Consider the following 19508-nt stretch of genomic DNA (forward strand, 5'->3'; position numbering starts at 1 on the left):
TACAAGACATGAGAGTAGGGTGTGTGAACTATGCATCAGCTGCAGAGTCACTTACAACAACATCTCACCCCAAAGATGCAGCACAAGGAGGTTCAGTGACTTGCTCAGAGTCACACAGTGAGTCAGGGGCTGAGCTGGGATTTGAACTGGGGACCTGCTGGTTACAAGCCTGTTTCTTTAACCAGTGGACCACACCGCAAATTATATTTGATTATCTTTTTTAAGTGGTTTACAATAGGTACTAAAAGTTGCAATCGGCTTCTAAGGTGTTATTGTAAATGTAAGCATTTTGATTGGTTGCCTTTCATGCAAACGGTGAGCTTAATTCAGTTGTAGACTTCACTTCCCATAGCCCTTATTTTTTGTCAAACTTCACATTACCAGTACCACTGTGGTGTAGGCTATCCATACAGTTCACTTTAGTAATGGACACCATGGTTAAACTGGGATTTTCAAAGTGGTGGAACTCCCTTATATGATCCACTTTGCAGTAGCAGCGTGGATCTCAGTGTGGAACATCACAGAGGACATGTGCATGTTATGTTGTTAAATGGTGCCGTCTTGTTCATTAAAATACATTACCACAAATTTAGAATTGCAGCAAAAAGCTAAAATATGTGTTCCCTGGTGACTAGTACTCTGTTTGCACTTTCTAAGTAGTTGTAGGCAGTTTTACATTAGGAAGTCAGACGTCACAGGAAAGGACTTTTTTATGAGAGCATACATTGGTTTCTATATGTGTCCCATAGTAACCATGACCCTATCTGCGTTCTCCAAGGTGTTATAAGCTAGTTTTGCAGAAGCCGTTCAACATTTTCAACAAATTCAATATGGCCGGCAAATCAAGTGACCAATCGACTTCTCTTGAACACAGCTAAATCTGGGCCAGAAGAGTAGTCTACTGCACCGAGATTCACATCTCCACCATAAGAGCTTCCAGAGAAGATTTTTAAAAATTGACCAAAATTTTCAAAAAAAATCCAATATGACTGCCTAAGCATGCGACCTATGACCTTCACTTCCTCTCTGACACAACTTACACAGACATCAATGCATGCGCAGCGAAACAAACGGCTGCAGTGCATTGACCAAAAAGAAAAGGCACAGGTAAAAAGTATACATACATATATACATATTTTTAAAGAGGGTAACATAAGTAAATCAGACAATCACTAATTTGCGTATTTTGACAATATGCACACATCATGATAAGCCCCCATGCTGTTTCATAACAAGACTTATTTACAATATTCACAAGCATTTACACACAGTTTAATGATGCCTGATACTTTGATTACACTTCATATTATATAGTTTGCCACCACCTTCTGGTTTTGTTTACTAGTATAACTCATATGATAAAACCACAGTGTTACACAACTGAGGCTCAATCTTGAAAAATCAAGCTTTCTGTGACTTTCTGTTCTTAACATATTTTAAACTCCTAGGGTTGGATACAAACTGCTTTAATTTAAACAAACAGGAATAAGGGAGTTACCAAAACAGTTAATCAATAAGATATTATATACACTCAAATCATGCAAAAATGTATTACAGCAATTGTTTTGGTATAATATAATGAACTAATTAATTTACTTTCTGTATCAGTGCTTTAAGATTAGTCTTTGCATATCATTGACGGGTAAAGCAACTCTGCCCCCAGTGGGTGTAAGAAATACAGCACCACATTGAAGAAATGTGATATTTCTTGCATTCACTCAAGCAGGGGACAGGTTAATGGTTAGGGTTAAATCTCCAGAGCGAAAAACCGGGACTTCTTTGATTTCAAGACTAACTGGTGGCACTACCAAAATAAAACTTTAAAAACCAAGCCATGGTGCAGGAGGTTAAACAGAATATTAATTAATTCTTAAAACACTTAATCCAGAATTATTTATTTTATTTTTGATTGGCGCTAACACTGTGTAATAAATTACTCTGCTGTTAATTTGCTGAGCACACGGGTAAAGTTTTACGCTTAATAAATAAATAAAAAATACAAAACTGGGACGATTTAACATTACTGTTTACCGGGACAACAAATGAGGACAACATTTTTTTTAAATTCCAGCTTTCCTGGGCGGTCTGGTAACCTCAGTGATATTGCCTGCTGTGATTGAGAGCAGACATGTTTGAGAGCTCTAGAGATGCCATAGAGGTGATTTTATCAGCGGGACGTGCCGACTGAAACAAGACATGACATACAGAGAACAATACATCATTTAAGATCACTGTGATATTTCAGATCCGTACCAAGGTGCTCTATAATAACAGATACTCCCACATCATCTGAAACATGCCCCTTGTCTAAACATTTTCCCGGACCTCAGCGTAGTTTTTCACCACGGTTGAGAAGCGGATGAAGTGGATCTCAGGCGGTTTGGGCTTCGTATCGTCCCACAGGTACTCTGGTGATAGCACTTTGGTGGGCTTGTACTGCAGGAGGTATTTATTTAGGTGGCTCTCTTCCTGCCAGGCCGCTTCAATGTTATTCTGCTTGTCTATCAGTATAGCCTGGTGGCAGGTCTTGGTTAGTGCATGCACGTTTTGGATAAGCCCCCCGAACATGGCTCCGGCATAGTAGAAATCTCCCTGGTCGAGCGGTATGTAGGCCTGGGAAGCAGGCCGGCGCTCGTACGGAAACACCTCCCTGAGATTCTTGTAATAGCCTGGGTGAATTGAAGCCACAAGGGTGCTCAGCACCTCCGCCCCCCAGTGGTTGTGGAAGAGCATGTCCACGTCGAGGCAGTAAAGGTAGTCCACCTCTTTCAGGAGACGCTCTTCGATGGTGTTGAGGATCCTCTCCATCCTCCTCATGGAGATCTCCTGCCAGCGGGAGAATTTGGACACGGTAATGACGTTGAGGTTTCTCTGCGGACCCAGGGCCACGCTTGGCACGTCTTCAGGCTTGTCAGTGAAGATGTAGTAGTTCACCTTGTAGCCCACCAGGAAGTGCTTCTCCGCTGTCTCCAGGAATCCCTTGATAAACCGGGTGTACCTGGAACACAGGAGAATGAGGCTCAGAGAGGCCAGCACTAAACCCTAGGCTGCCCCTCATTCTCCAGACCATGTCTCACAAACTCAATTGTGCAAGGTTAAGAGTTACGTTTACCTTTGCATGTTCCAGCATGCATGTCTGCTCAATGAGCGAAAAAAACAGATGTTGGAACTTGGTTTCAGGCCACTGCATAGCACACCAGGGGAGACTGGGTTTGATACAGCAAAGTTGTCTCAAACTAGGTCTCCTGGAACCAGGTTTCAACTTACTGTTCCTGAAAAAGTAGCTTTGTGTTCCCTCAGCTTTACATTTGCAGATTGCAGAATGTGATTCGGAAACTCTGTTGTTAAAGCTTCCAGTCAGAACTGAAAGTGGTACAGGGATAAATAGGCACCTGTTTCTTTTTTAGTTGGAATGAAGACCCCTAACCCCATAGTAAATCCATAAAGTGACCCCTCCCTCACAGTATAAAGAAAGCCCCTGATATGATGATAAAAAATAACTCCACCAAAGCATTAAGATACTGGTGTGAAACTACTCATAAGTTGTTGCTTGCATACCTTGTTACCTCATTCCATTTCCTTTCACAAAACACTTTGCGATGTACTGCAGTACAGTACAAGTCAAGGCAGATTAAGTTAAAATGTCCTTTACGAATCGAGAAACAAAATGTTCTCATGAAAAAAAAAAACTGAATTATAGAAGATAAGAGGTAACATTGTCTTTCAAGCACACACTCTGAAAATCTGCAGTAGCATGATGTTAATTGTACTGAAAGAATGTTTACTTTCCAATAGCGAACACAGTGGTTCCTATCGTGAGGTTCTGTGGCTGGTACAGGCTGTTGATTATGGAAGTGTCGAAGGTTCCATCCCAGACTACAGGTGCTAACCAAGGGGTGACTGTCATCACATCCGATCTCCTGGAGAAAACACACACCACTGTCCGTTATATCAGGCAGGCATGACACTGCAATGCCTTATAAGAGGCGGTGGGGAATATATTACCATCCTAATCCAAAAACACAAGCTTCACTGTGCTTAGTTTACAAGTGTTGCAGTTTACAAAACAATAGATTACTACAGTGTATGGTAAAATCTGAAATCACTGGTGGTACCAAATAAAAGTAAATTATTTCAAAAGTTAGCATAACTTAATAGCATAAATCAGCGTTTCTCAAACTGGGGTCCCAACCTAAAAGGGGGTCGCAAGGCTATTCAAGAGGGGTCACGTGATCCTTTCCCTACCGATCATTAGGTGCATTTACACTAGCACAAATATTCCAGAACGATAAGACAAGAAGGCGTATTCCGGAAAATTTGTGTATTCTCTCCAATCTTGCCGGAATCCATCCTCTTATCCTCAGAAAAGTTCGTATTCCGGACCAAGAGGACAAGAAGACAGATTCCAGTATGCTTTGCTAGTGTAAACGTACTGAGGAAATATTCCAGCAAGATTGGAGAGAATACACAACAGGCACCCTCCTTTTGTATTATAAACAAACAATAAATGGTGAAAAATATCCATTTATGTTCCCAACTCTAGGACTACATTTTAATTCTGGCACCAGAAAGTCTTTTAAGATAAGCTTGCAGTGCAGCCTCTTGACAGACAGTTACACATACAGTACAACAGGGAAGGAAACAGGAGTCAAATACTTACGGTGGCGTCAGGGATTTCGGCTGTGGATAATGTAAACTGAAATAGAGAAGCATTGTTATACTGGATATCTGTGTGCATTGGACTAGTATAGCAAATTATTGCAAATGGACCAGCCCTTGTTATGTTGATACTTCAGGCTAGACTATAATAAGGGCTTTGGTTTTAGTGTTTTTGAACTGTTCGCCTTGAACAACCCCTTACCTCATCGAATAGCTACCAATCCTCACTGATAACTTTTCTCTTTGAATGGGACTGTATATGGGAAGGAGAGAAATAACATTAATGCCACATACGTTCTCTGCGTAATTGACTTCTGATCTCAAATACACTAAAGTCATTTCAACACACAGTTCCCTTTGTTTTCATGATTTAAGACACATTCACTGACAGTGTTCTGTGTTTACATAACTGCAAATATGAAGTCTATCAGGGCTATCAAGCTCTTATGTTTTTACAATCACTAATCTTTCTAAGTCGCCTTGGATAAACGCATCAGATTTATACATACCACATACCTAGCATGGGAGGTGTGACACAGGTAACAGGATATATAGTATTTCTTAATTGAAGGAAAAATGAAGAACAAAAAGCTGTTCGTCAGGTTATACTTACACCAGTTCAGGGTTCAAGGTTGTGTATTTGGGGACTGAAAGCAGAGTCCTGTTGGAACTGTTCAAGAAAAAAATACAGATCCTTTATTTTTAACATACCTACTTCATTACAGCACCATCAGAAAGGCATGATGTCTTATTTTTATAATATTCACTCAAAATGGTAACCTGTAGTATTGGTGAAACGTACAGTCAACGTGAGCACCATGGCAACTCAAAATACATCAGCCCAAATAAAAAAACAACATGTGTGGTTCCGGTCACCAACCGTCCCTCTTTTTTCCACCCTAAATATTTTTCCCTGATAACGGGCTACATTTTTCTATATAAAGCTGAGAAATTGATCACTGTGCTCTAGCCTCGTTTTCGCGTAATGTTATTTTCCAAAAACCTCTGCAAACAAGATCTTCATTTTCATATAAATTCCTGCCGTCCGAGTATCACCAAGTACCGGTAGCTGTTTTGCAAAATAGTTGTTTGAAAAAATGCCACCACATGCCAGAAAAAAAAAGTACATTCTGGATTTACCACAAATCATTACAGATTGCCTTGTAAATACTGTATTACAAAATTATAACAAAATGTTCAAATCAGCTGAATAACTCTGAAAGGTCTTCACGGTTGCCATAAATACTTTTCCTGGATTGAAAGCTCTTAAATGTACTTGTGTGTGAACTGTAAAGGAACACTTGAACACTGAAAACATTGCAGCTGATGCCTTTCAAATACTGTTCCACGAAAAAAAGTTAAGCAGGTAAATTATTTAAAAGTTCCCTAACAATCTCTCTCTCTCTCTCTCTCTCTCTCTCTCTCTCTCTCTCTCTCTCTCTCTCTCTCTCTAAAAAAAAAAAAAAATATATATATATATATATATATATATATATATATATATATATATATATATATATTTTAACATCCATTTAACTTTTGTTAACTTTTGTACATGTCCAACTACTAAAACGTACAGAAATATCTGAAAGTGATAGTAACTTTAATTTCTTATCTGTACTGTATTACTGTGATAACAACTACGTGTTTTCTTTTTATTGTTATCTCAAAACAAGTTAAGTACATATTATATACATGTTATTTAACACGATAAAAATGTACAACTGCTCTGGTATGATCATCTGTTTGTTTTGTAAAAAGCCATTACAGGAGCAGCGCATCACCAGTCTATCATTCTACCACCAAGTAATAAAGTAGAATATTTGTATGCCTTTGTGTTATGTAGGTATTCACTTAAATTCTGATTATCTTAGGTTAGTTATCATACAATGAAAACAGATATGCTATGTACAGAGAACTGGGGTGAGAATTGACCCGGGATAACGTCCACCCTCCCAGAAGAGTACTGGGGTGAGGATTAGCCTAAAACAGACATCACCCGGGGTGAGAATTAGGCATTGAAGCTGAAAAATAGTCTTTCATTTCTTCATTTCTCAACAAAATCAATAAATTACAATAAGCAACTGGTAATTCAGGAAATGAGTCCAATTCAAGTTATTTTTTATTTTTTTGAGAATTGAAGATATTAAGAGACTTTTTTAAGAATTTAAAGACTAATCAATATTTCACATGTTTTATTCCATTTATTTAGCACTTAACAGCTACACATTTTTTAAAGCAATTACTCTGAAAATACAAGTATCAGCACACCCATACCTAACACTGAATCTCTCTTAACAAGTAACTTGCGTTTTATCATTGCACTTCTGTTAGATATCAGATGTAGACAGACAAAGAAAAAAACTATTGACCCAATAAATTAAATTGTGCTGTTGTATCCAGCGGATGACGAAAACACTCACTTTATTATTGCCAGTGGATGGGTCGGGCTTTTTGGGGCGGAACCTGTTTATTTTATTTTTTTATTTAATAGTTGCCAATTGTTTTTAGAATTTTGGAATTTGTAACTCTCCAATTTGGAATAGGCAATTATTTTTAGGCTCAGCTCACTGCTACCCCCCCCCCCCCGCTGACTCGGGAGTGGCAAAGACAAGCACACGCTGCCCTCTGAAGTGTGTGCCGATTCTTTTACACAACACAGCTGTGGGCAGCTTACAGGCAAGCCCGCAGGGGCCCAGCCAAACCACAGTAGCAGTGCGCTCAGCTAGTTAACAGCAGAGTCACATACTGGCTTGCGTTATCAATTTTCAAAAATAACATAAACAATCTTATCATAGATGTTTTGTTTAATAATTCTGGATTGTGTGTTTAATAATTCATATTCTGTTTAACTTTCTGGGCCATGTCTTACTTTTTTTTTTTGTTTAATTATATCTTATATCATTTGAAGTTAGTCACAATTGTGTCTTGATTAATATATATAGGTTTTATGTACATTAAACATGCTTTAGTCAGATGACAGTTGAAAGAAAACAATGAATTGCTACAATCTGCAATAAATACACCTGATATTTAACTTTTAAATGATAATTGTGCTATTATATACAGTTATTGGCATCAAATAATTGAAGAAAAATTGTGTCCTAGTTTTTCACTCTGGATATCTGATAACCCTAGTGTCAGGCAACTTTCACAGGAATAATCCAAGCCAGTAATCAGTCCCATATCCTTACAGAACAATCGGCTTCCTGCTGTCCTCGCTCTAGTGGCAGTGTTAAGGCAGTTTCTAATACAGGTGCATTCACACTTACCGGAACACATACACCACTGTAAACAACCCCACGGTGACAGTGAGACCAATCATCAGGAAGGACCGCCCTAAACCAAGAGAAATAGCAATGGTTACTTAAATATAATGTTAAATGTTATAGTTCATGTTTAATTGGACCAACACAGAATTTGAAGATATGCTCTCAAGACATACAGTAGGTGTTTACTTTATGAAAAGGAGGCAAATCTGCCAGATCCTGTTTCACCCTCCTAGCATAAAAGGGTGTTCACTTGGCGACAGAAAGAACAATACAAGACCTGCCCTCAGAAGAATGCAAAGGATTACATTGGAATAAAGATAGTGCTGTAGCTGTACAGTCTAGACCTGCCCAACTAGTTATATCAATGACCAGAGTTAGTAAACACTATAAAAAAAAACAATACAAAAACGATTTTAAACTGGATTCACCGCTAAAACAAAGACAGCCATATATGGCTCCAGAACCCTGATATAACCCAATATCCACATGTAAGTGGTTTGTTTTGTATCCTCGAGGTTTATTAGTTTCAGTTGTCATGTCACTCACTTGTGAGTGTTAGGGTTAGGGTTATTAAGGGGTTTTATTAGGATTTTTAATTTACAAGCAGAACGTGGAAACGAGATAGCAACATGTTAATAAGCCACAACCTTTTAGTAATAAGTTATATGTAACTATTTACATTAATAAATTTGAGTATGTTTTTAAATCAAAAAGTATGATCCTGTTGTTTCACAGAAGATGTATACCTAAATGAAATACAATTCTTCACCGGTTTCTCAGTTGTGATTGAGATTCACGAATGGCATAACAGGTATTAATTACATTTTTAAGGAGAATAGAAAAGTCGGGTTGAAACAGAGAAAATCAGAATCCCTAAATAGATTTTATTTGTTGGTACTCACAGAATGTTAACAATACTGCACCTAACCGGCAGCCTATGGGCTTAGACCCCTTTTTTTTAGAACAGCATAAAGGTCAACACAACAAATAATACAAATAGCCAAGGTTTAGAAAATATTTGACCTCAGTTAACTGGGAGATTACTTTTTTTTTTTTGCTTCAGGATTTATAATTACAAGAGAATGTTTACTGTACGTCAGGTGTTGCCGATCTAAAATGTCAACCTGTCTGCCTGCACTGAAGATTATGTTTTTTATAAGAAAGGGTATCATGCGCTTCCCACACACTAAACTCAATTATTTAATTAGCACAACAAAAAAAGAAAAAAAAGAAAATTTACCTTTATTCCACATTGTTCCGGGAGCAAGGTGTTGTGTCACTGGACTCCAAGCAAACATATGCAAACAAGCATTACCTCTCAGAGCTACGAACAACTTACCTATCGAAGACACATATACCGGAAGTATGAAATCATTCAACCACAAATGAATACAACAGGTAGACACGCCTATAAGGTGCGTCAGATTGCAAAGCAAGTGCGTACAATTTTACTGAGAACGTTTTAAATAAAGCGCTACGTTAACCCAGGTTTTCCTGGACGTTTAAAACTGTGTTTTTGCTGCAGGGAACATGTCAATTGTAACTTAGATGTAGCCTTTTTCCCATTTATAGTACACGATTCTAGCAGCTGCTCCCTCAACAGGGCAGGACGGTTCTACTGCTGCAACACTTCTCGTGTTACTGTTGAATGAAGTTTCAGTGTACAAGGAGGCGATTACCACCTTCATAGGAAACTCTCATTGTTAGCTTCAAACGTAATGTCAAAGGGAGGGCACCATTATTTACTCTTGTGCTGTTTATTTATTTGTGTTTTTTTTTTTCATTTTGTTTAAAAAAAAGAAGATATACGACTGCAAAGTAATTTGGCATCTAAGCAGTTAATTAGTAAGAAGAACAGTGGAAAGACAGGAAAAACAGGTTCATCCAGCTTATTATCTTTTATTTTATTTTTACAAATGCAGTACTAGTTTGAACACATTCCACCCAGAAGTTTGTTACACTGTACTGTGCATTACATAAAAAAACAAAAACAAAAAAAAAACCTCTTATTCAACACTTCAGAAACATGACACACAGTTTGATCTTGGACTTGTCAACTAAGATTCTCAACATTGTTTCAGCATCAGACAAGTCGTCACACGTGCAACTACAGAATCTGCTTGTGCTTTGAGAGACACCCCCACCCATATCATCATATTGTAGTCCCTTGCTGTAGAAAATATCAATACATTGTCAAATTTCATTATTATTCTAATTCAAATAATAAATATCATAGAGACCATGCACATAAAATTATATATATATATATATATATATATATATATATATATATATATATATATATATATATATATATATATTACTTCAGGACAGGAATGTTACACAGCTATTCCAGATTTGCTCAACTATAGCTCATCCTGAAGGGTCTTTAATTTCCATCTATGAGCCGAGCTCAGCAGTCCATATTTGCTTTATGAATCAGTTAAGAAAGTCGTGTTTTTTAAGTCCAGTGCGCGTAGTTATTCAAGTTTTTTTTTTTTTTTTTTAGCACAGAACTGTCCAATTTTCAGAGGACTCTGCTGAGTTTGTGAAGGTCATATTTATTTTCATCGTCGAGTTGGGTTTGTTTGAATTGTAAGAAGTCGGAAAACACTGAAAGCGATGGTGATTTTAGTGTTTGCAGCATCTTTGATTTGCAGTATATTTTGTAACTCATTTTCTGTTGTGGTGTTCAAGTGAAATATCCTACAGCTTCATTCAACTAACATTTGGACAGGTGTTTGGACAGGCGTTTGAACAGAGTGGACCAGCCTACTTTTGTACATATACATGAGAGAGAGATGAGGTCAGAAGCACCAATCACAGAGCAAGTGTGCAACTCTTTTAATTAATCAGAAGCAACTTCAACACACCATACAGAGACATTCATTATTGTCACATTGCCAAGGATCTTTATTTATTCATCTCAGAAGGCATAATCATATTTATATATTAAAAAAAGTCCCACAAGTATCAAAAATTGAACATCCTTAAATTAGCTCCCCATCTTATTATTAACCTGATTGATACCCATGAACCAAAGTGATGTGGGGAGACACTATGACTAAATAAATCAATCAGAGAACTTTCTTTAACCTTTATCAGTATTTCCTACAACGGCTTGTCCATTTATTCTTCTATTCAAAACATACAACACCCTTACAACAAACCAGTATAAAAGAAATATAAAAATAGATTATATTTGGAATGTCCAGTTATGTTTTTTCTCCTCACCCCAGCGAGTCCCCACACAGCACAGACATTCTGAGGGCATGTGAGCGTCCTCTGATCTCACAAGCCTAGAGCCACAAACGCTTTTACGCGAGCCATTCAGAGCAGAGGTGGGGGGCTCTTTGCACAGCTCGGACTCAAACAGGCACCATCCATGCCTTGTGACCCATCCTGTGCTCTCAATGGCAGCTCTTTAACTGAATGAGCCACTCGGAGACCTGTTAGGTTATAATTCTAAATGTATTATATCCCACTAATCACACATTGCAGTATATATGCCGCAGCATAAAAGCACTCAAATCCGCCTTGGTGTTCCAGAACAACTCTGCTCTGTCATACGCTGTGTTCAACGGGATGTCATCATCATCAAGTGTACTTTGTATAACTGATTTTAAAGCTCAATGACATAAACAGTTCCCAATTCTGGTTCCTTGCTGGTTAAACATTGTCCCGTACTTCTGCATAGTCCTTCATAGCCCAAGCCAACTTGACATGTTCCATTTTTGTATGTATCTTATAATCCCAGCAGTACTCTGGTGATAAAATCAAGGTGGGCTTGTGTTCCAAAAAGTATTTATTCAGATGGCTTTCATCATGCCACACAGCCTCAATGTTATTTTTCTTGTCTTCCATTATACCAGCGTAGCAACTTCTCACTAGATCCAAAACCCGGGACGGGGTTCCCCCAAACACAGCCGCGTGATAGTAGAAGTCGCCCTGCCCCATTTCAATGTATGCTTTGGATTCGGGTCGTCTCTCGTAGGTAAACTCAGTATTGGGTGAATTCATGAACCAGGCTTGGGCCTGGCCCACGAGTTCCCCCAGTGTCTCCACCCCGTAGGGGGCGCGGAAGTCCATGTCCACGTCCATGCAGAACACATAGTCTACCTCGTCCTTGATAAAGTCCTGCAGCATGTGTGCCAGAGTCTTCATGCGCATCATGCTGATGTCCTGCCACCGGGCTTCTTTTGCAACAACCCGGGGTTTTAATAAGCGGTTGGTTCCATATTCAATGTACGGGAGTTTGGAGTGGTTATCCACCATCACGTAGTAGATAACTTTCTGGCCAGGCATGAAATGTTTATCTGCAGTGGCCAGAAACTTCTCCAAATACTTATCCAGGTATCTGTGTGACAGTTAATGATATCTGGTTAGTCTCACCACAACTCATAGCTATAAGCAGATGCACAAACTAGTTTTCTTTCCTGATCTCCATTCTTAATTCCTATTTGTTACGCCATGACCGAACACATTTTTATTTTTCAAGTGTATTTTTACTCGATAGCAAAGCTCATAAAATAAAAGGCAAGGCATGTTTCTTATATATAGACTACATTTTGTTGAAGAATTAAACTTGGCCATATAAAGCCAGCCATCTGAAATACTTAATAAATGACAGAGTGAGAAACGTGTACTCTGATGCAGAATCGTTAAGTGCTGCCTACCTGTTTTGCAATGTGAAGAAAACACCTGTAATCTACACCTGCCTGAGAAAGCCAAGCATGAAGAAAACACGTGACATCTTGTTCCCTGGTTAACATACACATTTACAATCCCGTAGACAATAAGCAGAACAAGTTGGTTCTAGTATTAATTTGTAACAAAATAGAAAAGCAGTTCTGGCAGTCACCATTGCAAAAACAAATTTTTTACAAGTTTCACACGCCTACAAAATATATGCTTTTGAAGAAACACTGTACTTGTGAGACGGCTTGAGGGGACTACTGTCTTATCAGGGATACCGGTAAGTAATTTAGTGTCTGAGTGGGTGTGACAGGGTACACCCTGCCCCTGTGTGTATTTTGTGTGATTTTGTATTGTTTGAGTTATGTAGCATGGATGATTTTAAATGCATTATGGTTGGGTTTAAATGTGGTCCGGCCAAGGTGGGATTAGCAGCTTGTCTCTGTCAGATAGCTTGTGAGAATGCGTGGGTGGCAGTTAATTATTGACAAACTGACTGTCGGCCACTTACAGTAAAAACAGAATGTGACCATCTCCTGCTGGATTCATTTATTGCTAATCTGGAGATGGTCACATGTATAAAATCTCACAGCTTTGGCTGAATGGGGCTGGGTAGTTCAGAGTTGGAATGAGGCAAGTAAGAACTGAGATACTGAAAGTAAACAATTGCTACTCATGCAGGCTGTAAGCCTGCACAATACTTGTTCACTGTGTGTTGTCTGTTTGTTTTGGCCAGCATGCCTTCTTGTTTACAAAGTGTTTTGTTTAAAGAGTTTATTTTCAATAAATACGCGCACCTGCGCTTCATCCCTGTAGTACTGTGTGTCCATTTCCCTGCCTGATGGAACCACAAAGCCCTCTTTGTGACAGTGGAGTAATATGGACAAGAAGTGCTCTTATCTTCTTAGTGAGCAATTAAAATGACTTTTACAAACAAATTAAACAAAGACAGAAAGCTGTGCTCACAGCAGTGGTGCGAGGCATAAGCAGGCTAAGCAAAAGCTCAGGGCCCCTAACAGTTCAAGGGGCCCCAATTCAGGGGGGGGGATAATATATATATATATATATATATATATATATATATATATATATATATATATTATATATATATATAATCAGAATTAGAAACTTTTGTAGTATTGTACTGATTCAACAATAGGCTATGCATTTTTTTAGACCTGAAACGTGTTACAAACAAATGTCTTACTCAGCATGACCAGTTGATTCTACCGTCACCGTCTTTGGCATTAAAAATCGGGAGCCCTCTTAATAATTTGAAAAAGGGGTGTTCCCCAGTCCGAATTATGAAAAAGAGGGTGTTTATGAATTTACTCGAGGAAATAGATTGGTACACGAATTGATCTGCTTATTTTTATGACTAGTTCAATGAAATATAATGTCTTTTCATAAAAAACTATTGGTGATTGCAGTTGTAAACAGCACTGTGTGCTGTGACTGTCGGGTCTTCACAGGGCAGTGCTGTATATGCACAGTGTGCAGGAGTTATGAAGCCAAGACAAGGATGTCAAAGACCGTAGCCCTGGTGCAAAAAACGCAAACATTTTAAAATGAAAAACATATGATAATGTTATTTTTATATAAAACACACCCATGATGTTATGAAATAAATAAAGACTTACAGTGCAAAATTTGCTACCACTTTTTCTAAATGCAAATAAACTCCAGATAATAAAACTGTTTAAGTAAAAAAAAAAAAAACTTTTTATTTCTTTGTCCATACCTGCTTTTTGTCTCTTGCTAGATTTGCACCTTTAAAACTTTTATAATTGCTTTGAGAAAATCTGTAAAGTATTTTGCTCTGGAGAAAAAAGCCTTGAAAAATCACCTTGTTACATTCATTTAGCTATTTACAGGGTTATCAATGTTTTAATGAAGAATTGGGGGTCAGGTTAATAGCAATTAATTACAACAAATATATTTCCTGCTTAGGGCCCCCAATCAGCTAGCACCACCACTGTGCTCATACCAACCTCTCCCCTCCAAAAAAATATAAGAAACGTGTTTGTAAGCAACAGAAACCCCTGCTTCCCAAGCAACAGAAACCCCTACTTCCCAAGCAACATAAACCCCTACTTCCCAAGCAACAAAAACCCCTACTTCCCAAGCAACAGAAACCCCCTACTTTCCAAGCAACAGAAACCCCCTACTTTCCAAGCAACAGAAACCCCTACCTCCCAAGAGAAACCCCTACCTCCCAAGTGCGAACACAGTCAGCCCGATGGTCACGGGATTGTTCCTGTAATACTCTTCCAAATAGGTCCTGTTAAAAGTCCCCTCCCACAGAATAGAGGCATTCCAAGGGGTCCTCGTAATCCGCAACCCGATTTTACTGCTGCCCGGGAATCAGCAGGGAGAGAGAGAGACCTGGTTAAGATTCATGCTGATACAGTCAACACTCGTTATACCTTCCATTATGGATAAATGCCATTATATTATAGCAAGGCTGGCAGCATTTCCCACATATTGTGAATATGTGCCCAAAAGCACAGAACGCATGCTGCATTGAATTAAATAGAGAGGCAGGGCTGGTCATAATAATAATAATAATAATAATAATAATAATAATAATAATAACAACAACATGGACTTGCGTGCGGTTCGTCTAGCGATCCCGGAGATTGGTTGAATCTCCACGATATGAGTCGCTTGCACAGTTTGCATTCAACTTTTTTGGGTCGTATGGATATTTAACAAAAAAAAATCCCAAACAGCAGAGTGTTTGAGAGATTTCTTTCAATACAGCTTGTGCTTTGTAATGGTGTTCCACTATGACAAGCGCTATATAAAATAAAGACTGATTGATTGATTGATACGCTATGCAGAGGGTTGCTGTAAAGATAAAGTTCTGCCTCTGGATAACACGAGCTGGGGGGACAGATGGGCGGGGACAGTGCTCGGTTTTCTAAATTAAAGTATTAGTGTTTCATACTTATACTACCATACCACTCCTCTTACAATGTCTTGTACACTAGGTAGTCACTACATTATACTGAAGCAATGCAGCTGCTATAGATACCTTCCCCCAGTGCTTTGGCATAATCTACCCGGGTCTAATGCAATGCAGTGGTGCCATATAGAGTTGCTACTTATAACGATTTGGTAGTGGATTTTAATACAAGTTTTATTTTAGTAATACGAGTGACATTTAATGTGTGATTTATAGTATACCAGCGAACTAACCTTTGAACACAAATTAAGTGATACATGTTTTCAGTTGATAAAATGTTGAACTTCCTGTTTCTCTACGATGCATATTTTCTGAGCCTGTTGTACTTATTAGAAACTTGCTTTCAGCAGAAGGCTACAGCACCTTATGTGCTAAAAAACAAAAAACAAAAAAACATTTGTCAAATACCAAACTGTATTGTATCTGTGAAAACCATCTTTGCATAAGTCAATTAATTTCTCTCCTCTCAGGGAGACCCGAATTCACCTGTAGATCAAATAGATCACTGGCACATGCACACACAGACACCATCACCCAAAACACTAGTGCCACACAAGTCCTGGGGCAACCTACCTAGGACCTTTTAATGCTTTATAGCAGAAAAATGTGCCCTTGAACACTGTTTGGATTGGAATTGTACCCCAAAGCTTGACATTTGAATACATACCATATACCCAACATGGTACCTGTAACACAGGTAACAGAATATATAGCATTTCTGAATTTAAGTAAAATGAAGAACAAAAAGCTGTTAGTCACTTACAGGGAGCACAAGTTAATACAGGTGAGAAGACTTTAAAAGGTGTGGTAACATTCCTTGTAAAATACCTCCAGGGGAAGCGTATACTTACGCAGGCTCATGCTTCAGGGTTCTGTATTTAGAAAGCAGAGTCTTGTTGGAACTGTTCAAGAAAAAAATACAGGTCCTTTATTTTTAACATACCTACTTCATTACAGCACCATCAGAAAGGCATGATGTCTTATTTTTATAATGTTCACTCAAAATGGTAACTTGTAGTATTGGTGAAAAATGCAGTCAACTCTCATGAATATGCATTTCCAGGGACCAAGCCAAGCCAAATGCATAGTCAGTATACTGAAGTTACAGTAACACTGAAATCTATTTTCAATTGCAGAATATTCATTGCAAATGAACTACACTTGAAAACCTAAATGTCCAGTTCTGATCATCACCATTTCTAGACAACAAAAGCAAGGTGTCCTCAGCATTAATTATTATTATTGTTATTAGTTTATTTATCTAAGACAACTTAAAAAGACTAGGGTGTGTGAACTATGCATCAGCTGCAGAGTCACTTACAACAATGTCTCACCTGAAAGATGGAGCACAAGGAGGTTAAGTGACTTGCTCAAGGAGAGTCAGTGAGCCGGGATTTGAACCAGAGACCTCCTGGTTACAAGCCCCTACTCTTTAACCTGGAGCACACAGCCTCCTTAACCAAATGTGACAAAGCGTTCCAGCCCAGTCTGGTTTGCACCCTTGACCCTGATGTTAAGAGCTGTAGTTAAACGCTTTTTGCACAGTTTTATTAAATCAAACAATAAAATAAAAATAAAATAAAAGCCTCGCTCCAACTTGGAGCACTAGCTAAACTTTTGCCCAACTAAACTAGCACGGAACTGCTAAGCGGTTTACCTGTTTCAAAAACACATGGCACTAATTAGAAATGCTGAACCAATAATTAAATTAATAATTCCCTCAAATGCACACAGGCGTTTCCCCACCCAGCCCTAGAGCCTTCTGGGACATGTAGTCTTTTAGGGCTTTGGCCATACCTCTCTCGTGGACCACAAAATTAGAACACACACAGTGATATCCAGCAACTACAAATTCAGGGCTCTAGCCCTGCTACTATATATATATATATATATATATATATATATATATATATATATATATATATATATATATATATATATATAGATGATCTAATTTTTCTACCCTGAAAATGTTTGTGTCAGATGACAGTTGAAAGAAAACAATGAATTGCTACGATCTGCATTAAATACACCTGATGTTTAATTTTTTAATTATGATTGTGTTATTATATACAGTTATTACAGCTATCGACATGAATACTTGAAGAAAAATAGTGTCCTAGTTTTTCACTCTGGGAATCCGATAACCCTAGTGTCAGGCAACTTTCATGGGAATAATCCGAGCCAGTAATCCCAGAGGAACAGTCCCATATCCTTACAGAACAATCTGCTTCCTGCTGTCCTCGCTCTAGTGGCAGTGTTAAGGCAGTTTCTAACACAGGTGCATTCACACTTACTGGAACACATAGAACGCTGTAAACATCCCAACAGTGACAGTGAGACCAAACAGCAGGAAGGACCGCCCTAAACCAAGAAAAATACAAGTGGAGGTGAAAGCAGACATAAAACATACAGTAGATGATTACATTATGAAAAGGACACATGCAAATCTGCAACAAGCTGTGCCCTCAAAAGAATATAAATGAATACATTGGAATAAAGATAGTGCTGTAGCTGTACAGTCCAGACCTGCCCAATCTAGTTACACCAGTGACCACAGAGCTAGTAAACACTACAAAAAACAATACAATGTTAAGCTGGATAAGTCCAGTATTCTGTGTGCTCATTAAACACGCACACCGAATATGATTTTGCACTTTTACTTGTTTCTGCCACTTCTACATCCAGAACCCTGATATAACCCAATATCAACATGTAAGTGGTTTGTTTTGTATCCTCGACGTTTATTAGAAAATGTCTTCCTACTAGAGTGTGTAGTGTGCAGTTTTTGCTGTGTCTAGGATTGGATCTTTGAAAACCATGATGTGCCAACACAGCTGACACAACAACACTAACAACAGGCCTTGTTACAGAATCTAGGGCAACTGGGCATCAGTTAAAATAATAACCATAAATAAAGCCTGCTTGAAAAGGTAATACACCAGTAAGACCATTAGATAAACATCATTTACAAGCCTTTACAGCCCAGATTTTGTTTGATTTTTTTCATCTTGGTTTAAATTATAATTATTAAAATCAGATTTCCAACAGATGCGCTATATAGTTTCTTAAGGGAGAGCCTCTCATCTCTGGTCCTTGGAGTCACCCAACAGTGCAGGCTTTTAATCCAACCAGCCCCTAATAGTTTATTTTAAAATGCACTCTGCTTAATATTGCATATGTAATCACATTGTCACATGCATGTTATTAATATGATACAAAAAAGATTTGAGTAATGACAGAAGGAGGAATGTTCTGACGAAAATGTCAATGCAGGGGGTGGTGAGGGGGTCAGAACATGTATGATGATATCTTTGCAGTTCCCCTTGTTAACACAAACATGTATTACTCATAATGCGCGAGAAAGTGAGGTAACATAAAAATATGATGGTATCTCATTCAACCGAGGAGCATGTTAATAGTCAAATTTATTTCTGTCACGGTTTTTTTTTTTTTCTCCTACTGTGAAACAAGTAAACGTGTTTTTAAAATTGTCCAAGCCTTTCATTTACAAGCAGGACATACAAACGAGATAGCAACGTGTTACTAAGCAACTAGTTATTAAAGCTATAATAAAAAATAAATAAATAAATATACTGTGTTCACATTAATAAAGATGAGTCGTCTATCTTTTTAGGAGTAAGACCCTGTAAATTAAATATATTTTACTGTTAACGCGTTTCTCAGCTGTGACTGAGATACATGAATGGCTTAACGGGTATCAATTACATTTTAAAGGAGAATAGAGAAGTCGGGGTACAACACAGAAAATCAGAAGCCCTAAATATATTTTATTTGATGGGACTCTGTTCACAGAACGTAATGCAAGTTATTGTCAGACCTTTTGTCATGAAGATAAAGCTCAATACACAATAAAACAAGACAAGCCGTCAAGGTTTAGAAAACATTTGACT

General features: G+C 38.2%; 2 protein-coding genes across 9 annotated transcripts; both read right to left on the reverse strand.

Annotated features, from left to right (window-relative positions):
* Nucleotides 1-224: 224 nt before the first annotated feature.
* On the reverse strand, nucleotides 225-9295 carry LOC121306702 (globoside alpha-1,3-N-acetylgalactosaminyltransferase 1-like). 4 transcript variants are annotated; one of them, XM_041238567.1, is made up of 7 exons: nucleotides 9172-9294; nucleotides 7932-7998; nucleotides 5273-5320; nucleotides 4862-4912; nucleotides 4661-4696; nucleotides 3786-3920; nucleotides 225-2998 (listed from the first exon to the last, which is right to left on the reverse strand). In XM_041238567.1, exons 1-7 carry the CDS (start codon nucleotides 9227-9229, stop codon nucleotides 2308-2310), a joined length of 1086 nt encoding a protein of 361 aa, XP_041094501.1. In that variant the 5' UTR covers nucleotides 9230-9294; the 3' UTR covers nucleotides 225-2307. The 4 variants fall into 4 exon arrangements, with proteins under 4 accessions (XP_041094501.1, XP_041094499.1, XP_041094503.1 ...); XM_041238565.1 differs by having other exon boundaries at nucleotides 5273-5329; XM_041238569.1 differs by lacking the exon at nucleotides 4862-4912 and having other exon boundaries at nucleotides 9172-9295.
* A 934-nt stretch (nucleotides 9296-10229) lies between these two features.
* On the reverse strand, nucleotides 10230-17980 carry LOC121306703 (N-acetyllactosaminide alpha-1,3-galactosyltransferase-like). 5 transcript variants are annotated; one of them, XM_041238573.1, is made up of 5 exons: nucleotides 17892-17980; nucleotides 16446-16496; nucleotides 15828-15965; nucleotides 14839-14976; nucleotides 10230-12288 (listed from the first exon to the last, which is right to left on the reverse strand). In XM_041238573.1, the coding sequence occupies exons 3-5, from the start codon at nucleotides 15851-15853 to the stop codon at nucleotides 11601-11603; spliced, it is 852 nt and encodes a 283-aa protein (XP_041094507.1). In that variant the 5' UTR covers nucleotides 15854-15965; nucleotides 16446-16496; nucleotides 17892-17980; the 3' UTR covers nucleotides 10230-11600. The 5 variants fall into 5 exon arrangements, with proteins under 5 accessions (XP_041094507.1, XP_041094506.1, XP_041094505.1 ...); XM_041238572.1 differs by having other exon boundaries at nucleotides 14839-14979; XM_041238571.1 differs by lacking the exon at nucleotides 15828-15965.
* Between the last annotated feature and the right edge of the window lie 1528 nt (nucleotides 17981-19508).

The sequence above is a fragment of the Polyodon spathula genome, chromosome 49 (genome assembly GCF_017654505.1).
Source record: "Polyodon spathula isolate WHYD16114869_AA chromosome 49, ASM1765450v1, whole genome shotgun sequence".
In the NCBI taxonomy this organism is placed as follows: Eukaryota; Metazoa; Chordata; class Actinopteri; order Acipenseriformes; family Polyodontidae; genus Polyodon; species Polyodon spathula.

Bases quoted from the DNA above. Each gene is read 5' to 3' on its own strand.
- LOC121306703 (XM_041238570.1), bottom strand. From the start codon at position 17,917: ATGTTTACAGCGTTCTATGTGTTCCA. The intron at 14,980-16,445 runs GTAAGTATACGC...ATTCCCGGGCAG, and splicing joins ACCCTGAAGCATGAGCCTGC to CAGTAAAATCGGGTTGCGGA. The intron at 12,289-14,838 runs GTAGGGGTTTCT...ACTGTCACACAG, and splicing joins ACTGTGTTCGCACTTGGGAG to ATACCTGGATAAGTATTTGG.
- LOC121306702 (XM_041238565.1), bottom strand. From the start codon at position 9,229: ATGTTTGCTTGGAGTCCAGTGACACAACACCTTGCTCCCGGAACAATG. The intron at 3,921-4,660 runs GTAAGTATTTGA...TGTTTTCTCCAG, and splicing joins CCGAAATCCCTGACGCCACC to GAGATCGGATGTGATGACAG. The intron at 2,999-3,785 runs GTAAACATTCTT...CCTGTGTTCCAG, and splicing joins ACTGTGTTCGCTATTGGAAA to GTACACCCGGTTTATCAAGG.